The sequence below is a fragment of the Dreissena polymorpha genome, chromosome 1, assembly GCF_020536995.1.
Source record: "Dreissena polymorpha isolate Duluth1 chromosome 1, UMN_Dpol_1.0, whole genome shotgun sequence".
Classification (NCBI taxonomy): domain Eukaryota; kingdom Metazoa; phylum Mollusca; class Bivalvia; order Myida; family Dreissenidae; genus Dreissena; species Dreissena polymorpha.
The window spans coordinates 66,916,099-66,926,558 of record NC_068355.1 but is presented as its reverse complement, the minus strand read 5'-3'; the positions used below and the strand labels follow the sequence as shown (position 1 = coordinate 66,926,558).

At 32.4% G+C, this 10,460-nt stretch overlaps 1 protein-coding gene across 1 annotated transcript; it reads left to right on the top strand.

The window, feature by feature from the left end:
* Positions 1–5,055: 5,055 nt before the first annotated feature.
* Positions 5,056–10,311, top strand: LOC127833497 (uncharacterized). Its single transcript, XM_052358787.1, has 7 exons — positions 5,056–5,337; positions 5,652–5,821; positions 6,394–6,524; positions 7,177–7,312; positions 8,011–8,144; positions 8,908–9,043; positions 9,959–10,311. The coding sequence occupies exons 2-6, from the start codon at positions 5,659–5,661 to the stop codon at positions 9,040–9,042; spliced, it is 699 nt and encodes a 232-aa protein (XP_052214747.1). The 5' UTR covers positions 5,056–5,337; positions 5,652–5,658; the 3' UTR covers position 9,043; positions 9,959–10,311.
* Positions 10,312–10,460: the final 149 nt, after the last annotated feature.

The following is a 10,460-nucleotide window of genomic DNA, read 5'->3' as shown; positions in this document are numbered from 1 at the left end:
AACACAAAATATGAATAAAGCTGGGGTCACTGCCTTGGAACGGTCAATGCAAAGCATTGGGGGTTTAAACCTGGTTATAGAGCGCTCAACCTCACACTTGGCCCAGCAATATTCATAATACATTTAAGTGTAAATAAAATTTAACGTCATAACATTGTAACTCAAATTAAACAATAATAAAAGGGAATTAAAACGCATTCAATTTAATTACTATTTAATTACTCAATTGCATTGAAGATACAAGAGTAACAGAGTTACAACTATTTGACGAACGATCAAATAAAACTATTAACAATTGTCAACTACATTCCTTCTTTATAGAAAAGATTTTACAATATAGCATCATAGAGTTAATATCTCAGATAATCATCGCGCAAATACAGGAAGAAGCAGCAATAATGGGTGTAAAAATTCCAGATAACATAGCTAGGTTGTTTATGTGACTGCTAAAAAATTAAAAATAATTAAATCAAACAAGAAACGCCTATCAGAGAGAAAATATAAATAAAATGGAACGTTATAAACCCAATGACCTATGCATGTAGATTACAACTGGGAAAGTCGGTCGTATGACGTCACAAAAATCCATAATGACATAATGACGTGAACAAATTCCAGGGGCAGTACTTAATAAAAATATTAATGGGGCTGTGCTACTAATAAAACAAGTTTAGGTGATTTAATATTAAGAAGCAAATGAATAAAAATGGTAATTCCATTAAAGCGACATTATTGGAATCAAACAGTATATAGTGTTTTGACAACTGAAGACAGAAATGATTTGATGTACGATTTGAGTCCAAATGTAGTTTACATGCAGATTTGTTCATACGACACAATGCCATAATTTTATTCAACAGTGAAACATGCCTATAATGTAGTATTCATGCAGATTTGTTCATACGACACAATGACACAATTTTATTCAACAGTGAAAAATGCCTATAATATCACTAATGATTCCAAATTTTAAGGGAAGAAAGATATAGTGAATCGAAAACCATCAACCACGTGTTTTTAAGTACATAAGCATCGTATCCTTTTGATAAAAACAAGTTAATTAAATTGAAAAGTTTAATATGAACATTCGGTTTAACATATTTTAATTTGCGGACACGCTTCAAAACATCTCCGTAAAATGATGGATGGGAGATTCCATTATTTAAATGCCATTTTAAAGAAACATTATATTTTGAAATTAAATCACCATACTTAGAGAAAAATCTAGCAAATTTATTTCTTAGGTTATGATACAAAAAACCTTGATTTAGCAAATTTTTAGTTAATATTAGATTACGATCATTAAAATCTTTAATACACAAACATGCTCTGGCATAACGTACCAACTGCGAAATGTAAATACCATAGGAAGGTCCTTTAGGGATGTTGCCATCTAGAAACGGAAAATTCACAATTTCAAAGTTAAAATCGTTCCGTTTGTCGTATAAACTAGTTTTGATCAAATTATTATTAATAGTTAAATGTAAGTCTAAATACGCAGCGTCTGTATTGGATATACACGATCTATTTAAAAATAGTTCTTTTGGGTAGATTTTGTGAATATATTGTTCAAATAATGGATTATCTAAATTAAGTATGTCATCAATGTACCTACTAGTAAGGTTAAAACAATTAATCAAATCTACTTGCTTAGTTTTAGATAATTCTAACATAAATTCGCTTTCATAACAATATAAAAAAAGGTCAGGTATAAGTGGCGCACAATTAGTACCCATAGGAACGCCAATAATTTGTTTAAATATTTTACCTTTAAATTCAACAAACAAGTTATCCAAGAGAAAAGTAAGTGCTTCACAAAAGTAAAGACCAGTCCAAATGATGTAATTATCTAATATCTGATTAGTAAAAAAGCTGTTTAGTGTTTAAAGCTAGATACAAACACTTCTCTCTAGCAAAAGTGTTTTCAATCAATGAAACAAGTTTGGACTTTATTAAAGCGTGAGGAAGCGTTGTATATAGTGTAGAAAAATCATAAGTACTTACCTATGACACGTCGCGAACTTGTACAAATTGTGAAATTTAGAAATCAATGCATAAGTATAGTAAAAGCATGTTAAACGCTTAAATTATATGCAAATTTCCTTAAATAATGTTATAAAATAATATTTATCTTGTATGGATACCATATTTAGGGGTTTCACTGGCCCCAAAAAAGTTGTTGTCACTTTATCGCGGTGTGAAAACCGCCGGTTATTCCGACTTTATTAATAAGAACAATCATTTAAGGAGCCTTACTACATTAATGAATAATGTCATTGACTATATTTTTATTACTTGAAGTATGTTTATACATAAATAACAGTAACTTCATTAGACTTAATAAGCTTTCTTTTTATATAAATAAAAAAAATTCCACTTGATTAACCAGATAATCAACATAATATAATAATGTTAACAATAATGTAACAGTATGCTGCATAAATTTTTAAGAATTATTTATAAAAAAAACCTAGAATCACACAAATGTACATCATCTGAAAGGAAAAATAAATCAAACATCAGAAAATAAAGCATCTCATTTTCAAATTGTTAAAGAACACCTATTGTTAAAAGGTTTTCTGTTAGCTGTGGTGGTTGATTTCCAGGTTCAATGAAATTAATAATTTCCACATCTATTTCTTGACAGAAAGACCCAGGATACTTGCCACCATTCATTCTTGTTGTCTGAAATAACACAGAAAAATATTTTTATTAAAAACTATCAACAACAAATCAACACATAAATATCACTATCTTTAGATGTCCGAATTTTAACATATCCGAAATATAGTACATCGAGTGAAAGACCTACTTTTGATTTCAGAAATAGTTGGTATCTTAATTTAATTATATCGTTCCCAGAACATTATAATAATGAAACTGTTGAACATGTTCTTGTGACTGGATCACAGTTAGACTTTATTTGAACCAATATTTACAATAATTGCAAACGGATAAGATATAGAATAACAAGTCTCGCTCTCGGTTATCAATACATTAATCATATGCTTTCATTTGCATAACAAATTCAAATTACTTTCCTCATAATTTAATCCATCTGCGTTTTAAAAGTGCATTATAAAAAATAAATTGACCCTTCTGTAGAAGTATTCGGCTTCTTTATGGTTATCCCGAATTTTTCAATAAATCTTGATTATTTTATGTGTGTTTTATCTTTTTTGCATAGTACCGCGAGTTGTTCGACGCCAATTTGTTTGGATAATGGTGAGGTTGATCGGCCGCGCGTAAACAAATATGCACCGCTTTAAAATTTCAATCGATTCACGTTTGTAATCGATTGAAACAATGGCGCCATTTAAACGATTACTAAACAAAAATTGCGAAATCGAAATGAAAAACGGTGAAACGCAACTTAATTTAAATTGTGAAATGTTCGTTTTTGACAGTTCTGTGCACAACATGTCCGTTTTTTGTTTTAATCGTGGCCGTGTTACATTTGTGAATTGTCCGTGTCAAAATGTCAAAATGACCGTCCACGGCCAGTCTCAAAGAAGGAAAAAAAGCCCTGCTTTTACTTGCGCTGCAAAATTATATCACGCTTACTAGTGCTTCAATATTTTATCGCGCTTATTAGCGCTGCAAAATTAAAATGCTTTAACTAGCGCTGCAAAATTGTATCGCTGTTACTAGCTGTGCAAAATTGTATCGCTTTTATTAGCTCTGCAAAATTATAACGCGCTTAATAGCTCTGCAAAATTATATCGGGCTTTCTAGCTCTGAAAAATTATATCTTTATTCCTAGCTTTGCAAAATTATATCGCACTTACTAGCGCTGCAAAATTATAACGCGCTTACTAGCTCTGACAAATTATATCACTCTTTCTTGCTCTGTACAATTATATCGCTCATACTAGCTCTGCAAAATTATATGGCCCTTACTAGCTTTGCAAAAACAAAACACAAAAAACATGACTATTTCCCTGTATTTTAGTCCTTTCATAAAGTGTATTTTAATTAGTTCATTTCTGGCGAGACCATTTCCAGAATTTGGTATATTTGACGGATCTACGCCCACTCCGCATAAAACTGAAGATGTATATAGCAACAGCTTGATGAATATAGCATTTGCCATGCTTTTAGTTTTAAGCAGCAGCACTGAACAGTTTCACAGCCTCTTTGATACGCTTGCACTCAACTATGTGATAATCTCTGAAAATAAACATGCATGACATTTAAACATCTTCACATTTTAAACATATTGAGCGTATCTAGAAACTGCATTCAAGTAACCATGATCCAACACTTGAGTAAGGTAATTTTACAGTAAATTTTAATGATTTCGTTCAGCCACTGGCCGAGTCCAATTTTCAAGAATTTTACCAGCCGCTGATAAATAAGCTACAAACAGAAGGACCAGAATCACACTAAAATGAAAAGATTAAAACGGTGGCTACTTCAGAAGCAAGCTTATTACAAAGCTCGATCTAGCAAATTTGTTACTTGTTCGCTATCTTTCGGACATTTTTCCAGTTTAATTTTCCTCACTTATTTCCAATGCATTAACTGAAAACTATATTGTAATTAAGCTCCACTAACTTACAACTACCTTCACAAGATAAATGAAAACTCACGTCCTACGTCTTGAGTGCCAATGATCAAAATGGCCGATAGCCGCATAAGACAGTAGCTCATAACAAATAAGTAATAACTAATAAGTAATAACTCGTAACAAGTAACAAAAGATGTCCCTCCAGGGCTTCCGTAAAGAACACAAGATTTGCTGGCCATTAAAAAATCACCATAAGTATTATAAACAAAAGCCAAACCTATTGGTTAACATGGTCATCAACGTATGGGTGGATTTATAAACAAATTGCTTGTAACAAAATTCTCAATTAAGGTTAGATGACATTAAGATTAAGATTGGTATTGCAGTTTATTTTAACGATTCACATTAATTTAGATTTATTTAATTGAAGTTTTGAAAGAAGTCGTTTTGAAGCGGGTGTGATTAGTTTTTTAGTTGTTTATGTAGACCTACGGGCATCTATTTTAAGTTTTTATAATATCATGTATTGATGCATTGGTCCAATGAGAAAGCTGGTGGCCAATGCTTTTAAAGGTCGTTTGCATTTATTATCGAAATCTTTTGCTACGTTATGAATGGCCAAAATACATGTTTAATCATACCCGGATGTCACGACTCAAGTGTTTTATTTTGTATAAATGTTTGTAAACAAGTAAACAAGTTATAATCGTGAAACCGATCAAACGTGTCATTAAAAACGGACCTACTCAACACTTGCGACGAGTATATATTGCCAGCCATCAATTACACTGGACTACACTCTTTTCAGTAACTTCTAAAATCAAAATGTTGGTGGTTTTGTATTGAATACTTCAAGTGAAAAATATAGTTCATTTGTTTATATTATTCTTTACGTTTACTTTTTCGATTTGAAATTTCCGACTTATTAAACTTGTATTCAAGGTTAAAAACCTTTAGTTACAATCTCTGAATGAATAATTATAATTATATGTCGAAAGTCTTTGACGAGTTAATGTAATAAATTTAAAAATAAAACTGTATTGTTATAATAATAATAAAGAGAATGTGCATTAACATAATATTCTTAGTTAAGATATTTGAAAATAAAACTATACCTTTCAATTGACGGATTTTATTTCAGTTTCAAGATGTTTGTTCACGTTATCGTTGCATCCTGCATCGTGACCATCGTGCTGGCTGGTTGTACTCCGAATCCGTGTCTAAACGGAGGAACTTGTGTCGATCTCTCTTCAAGTGAGGACTTTCGTTGCAAATGTGCACCAGGATGGGACGGACGCGTCTGCGAGACTCGTAAGTCATTGACGTTCTTTCGTGTAGCGCAATCGGTCGGTAATAAGACACTCAGATCAGAGAATGTGATTTGAAAGAAGTTGTGTGACGTACAACTATGCTTTAATAATCGCATATAATGTGATACTTGCATGAACAGGTGATTGGCGTGTGGCTATGATATTAACTAGTGAAAACATAATTTTGACTGATAAATTATCATATTATAACGAATAATCAACTTTCTGATAAAAAAATCACTATCAAATATATATATAACAAGGTATCCAACTCGAAATCACCCGAAAACGGAGTGCATCGTTTTGAACAGCCATTATTCATCAATTTTGCAGCGATTTTTAATATCTTGGTCTTATTCAACGCAGAAATGAATTTCCTTTCTGGAAATGAATATGTCTTGCAATATTTTTACAAATACTGGGTCAACTTTTAAGAAATAACGCTATACACAACTCGCGTGGCCCAGTTAAAAATCTTTTCAACTACAAGAGGTATTTATGTAACTCAAGTCATTATTAATGTAATAAAAGCTGAATTTGTGGACATGCTTCTCTAAATTAACTTACTAACAGATTTCCGTTACCTCGGATGCTATAAGAATCAGATGCAACGTGTCTTGCCTGTGAGGTACCCCGACTCGACGTCAAACTCGCCGTTGGAGTGTGCGTCTCGATGCAGGTCCTACAGATTTGCAGGCGTTGAGGTATGCAAATACCAAAAAGTTTTAGCATTTAATTAAAGTGTTGAAAAATAGCAGGTCACCGACTTGCAGGTTGTTAAATGTGCATTGACGTATGATTCTTTCAAAGACTATTTCGGTGACATTTGCCAATAATATCGATCGGTAATTTTATGCTATAGTTGGATCAACATTTTTTTTAGATCAGACAAACATTTGGCATTTCAATTTAGACGGCATTTTGCAATCATTTAGACAGGAAATTTACAGTTAACAATGGGGATAACTAAGTTGATATATTACTGCAATCCTAACCGGATAATTTCATTTTAAGGACGTATACTAAAATCGATGACATTTTCTTATGATATGCATATTTACTGGATTGCGAGTTTTGTTCTGGCAATTTGCACAGAAGAAAAAATACGATTCATTCAATTTATTTAAGATTGGCTAGCACAGTAAAGAATTGTGTGTTGTTAACCTTAATTGTGTTCGACTATACAGCGAAAAGATTAAGTTATCGGTGTTTCATCGTAGAATCGGCGTCAGTAGCTCAGTTAAAAAGAATCGAGGTGAATGGAGAGCAAAAATACGTTTTATATAATACTTAGAGACAATACACAATGCGTTTAACGTATACGTTTGGAAAAATAATTGTGCATTTGTTATGTAGAACAGCAACGAGTGTTTCTGTGGAAACACGCAGCCAGTTGCGAGTGAGCCCGAGTCTGAATGTAATTCTGTGTGCCCCGGGGAAAGCACAAAGAAATGCGGAGGAGTCTGGAGGGTCAGTGTCTACAGCAACAGGGGTAATATTTTACATTATTGTTGTATCAAGTCCCGAATACTTATTTATTCAGGTCAACAAGGTTGTATAATGACCATGAAATGACAGTATTTTATCTTCTTTTCCAAGTGTTTGATGCCAATCGCAACAATTTATACCTTTGTTAAAGTCCTTGGTTTAGATTCAAAAAGGGTATTTCTGAAGTGTGCTTGATAAATTCTGCAACGCGAACAGCATTTGAGGTGTGATTGTATCGTTTATGTAATTAAAGTGTCAAAATCTGAGGAAGGTCGGCGTTACAAGAAATTGTTCGACATAAACCTAACTGAAAATGTAATTATCAAGACAGTATGCATGCACCTTTCAAATTGATGTGAATGCTAGGGGTTTGGAAACAAACCCGTTACTTACAGCCTGTCAAACCTGTTTGTACGTTCTGAGCTCTGTCGATGTTATTACATTTATTTCGATCTTTAGAGATGTTAATATTTAAAACATATTTAAGACTCTGACCTTTACACTATGGAATTCGAATGGAAGATATGCTGATTAGATCATCACTACAAACGAACAATATAAACGTCGTTGCAAATCACAAGATTATAATATTATTATTTCTTATTAAATAATTATTACAATTGATAATATAATTATTAGTGGTAGTATTTGAATTATTAGTGTCAGTATTACTATATTATTATTATTGCTATTATTATACAGCTCCCATATACCGCGGATGCTACGTGGATACGATACCCCGTGTCTTGCCTACTCAAAAGACTCCCAACTCGCCCACAAACACGCCTTTGGAATGTGCCTCTCGCTGCATTGGTTTCGCTTTTAGCGGCGTTGAGGTAATAAAGAATCGGTTCAATGATACGTATCCCTTATGGATGGATCACACTTTTGTAAGCAATAAACGAACGCTGATTCGATAATATGTCATTTCATTTTTGCATAACACATTCATATTATATAAGTAAAAAGCTTTAAACAGACAATCAAGCTGTATACAAGTAAAACTATAGCGTAATGCTTTAACTATAGCGTAATGCTTTAACTATAGCGTAATGCTTTAACTATAGCGTAATGCTTTAACTATAGCGTAATGCTTTAACTATGATCGCGTAATGTTTTAACTATAGCGTAATGCTTTAACTATAGCGTAATGCTTTAACTATCGCGTAATGTTTTAACTATAGCGTAATGCTTCAGCTATAGCGTAATGCTTTAACTATAGAGTAATGTTTTAAGTATAGCGTAATGCTTTAGCTATAACGTAATGCTTTACCTATAGCGTAATGCTTAAAAGAGGAATTTCTCGTGACAATTGTAGTCATATTCGTTGCTCTAATCACATCAATTTTGTTAATATACGCTTCATGCGTTTTCCTTGAGTTACGTACATACTATGTATTCTTAGAATTCTTATTGTTTTGTGTTCATAAAAAATACTTAAATTACGTTATTGTTAATTTTGTTTCTTAAAAATGGCTTCACTATTACTAGAAGGTATTACAAACCGCAAATCTATGTATATATATATATATATATATAAATACATAAATAAATAAATAAATAAATAAATAATATATATATATATATATATATATATAGGCCAGCGGCGAGTGTTTCTGCGGCAGAGTACTACCCACAGTGCTAAAGCCTGACTCCGAATGTAACTATGCGTGTCCTGGGAACAGCGCATTGACATGTGGCGGGTGGTGGAGAATCAGCGTCTATAGCAATTAGGGTAACGAAGTGTTCTGTTTTTTTAATATTCCTTTTTCCGGATGTATTCATGTAATTGGTCATACACTTTATGGCCTCTACCAAAACACATGGTACCATTGTGAAATCCATATTTTATCATATTTAAACCTAATGTGTATTTATTGTAAATTACAAGGATATAGTTGTGTAAACTTATTTAAATCTCTCATGATGTCTATCTATTCTGTATGTTAAGTCAGGTAAATGACCTTTGCACAGTTGCTGTAACACAAACGTGTGCAGACTAATACAGGCCTTGCTTATTTCTATTTCGCATAAAAATCAGAAAGAAGAAAAGTGATTGATGCAGTTTATGTATCAGTTCACGGCCTAGTTTGTTTACAAGTCATTATTTCTAATCTGAAACTTTGACTGTTAACGATGGTACTTTCATGATCAACAATACACGAGTTTCAATTATGTTATCAGCGTGTTTAAAGAGTCAATTATATTGCTATAACCTTTCGTTTTTCTAATAAGTTTACAAAACAAAAGGTACCGATTTAAAAAGTTGATCGCTTCTTACATGGAAAATTCTATATGTTAACCACAAAATATTAATACAAGTGTAACGTAAAACAGTAATTAAACTACTTATTTAAATACTATTACGCGTTCTCTTAGTGATTTAATTGTCTCATTCATTCTCATGAAGACAACAAGAAATAATAAACCATTTTGATTGAAACGTCATTCAAAGTGAGACGCATGGATATGTTAATGTTTGCATTTTACCGCCAGAGAAAAAAGAAACCCCGTTTTGATGCGATGCAAAATTATCATTCATATTTACATTGATATTGACAAATGGATGAATGTTGAGGAACAGAATGCGCTTTCTATTATTCTGTTAAATACTGCATACCGATAAAAAATTGTATAATTTCTATTTTAGAGTGCCGAACAACGTTGCATGATACAAGCAGCCCGAAAAAAACTCTGCGCTTTCTGAAAATGGATGCTGGCTTTTGTTAATAAATTAAAGATTATTTCTCATTATCCTTTTCAACTTCCTGATTACAGAGATAATTGTTGCAGTCTATTTTATTAAAACACTTCAACCATGTTGTTTAGAATGATTTAAAGGTTTACTTGGTAATTACATGTTGTCTTTGTCACAGTAACATGTGTTTAAAACCAGTTGTGCAATAAATGAATATTACTAGAAAATGCTAAAAAGACTAATACTTCAGGAAATAAATCTTTGCTTGTGTATACTTTCAATAAAAGCATTCTTCTGCACAGAAATCGGTGTTTCATTATTTATCAGAATCAGACATATTTAATATCGTTTCGTGTTGCCGAAACCACTTGAGACCTTTCTGACATCGTTCCTAGGGTAATCAGACACAGCCTAGTCTGAAACGTAGTTGTCCCTCTAATTAGGGGTAGACCTC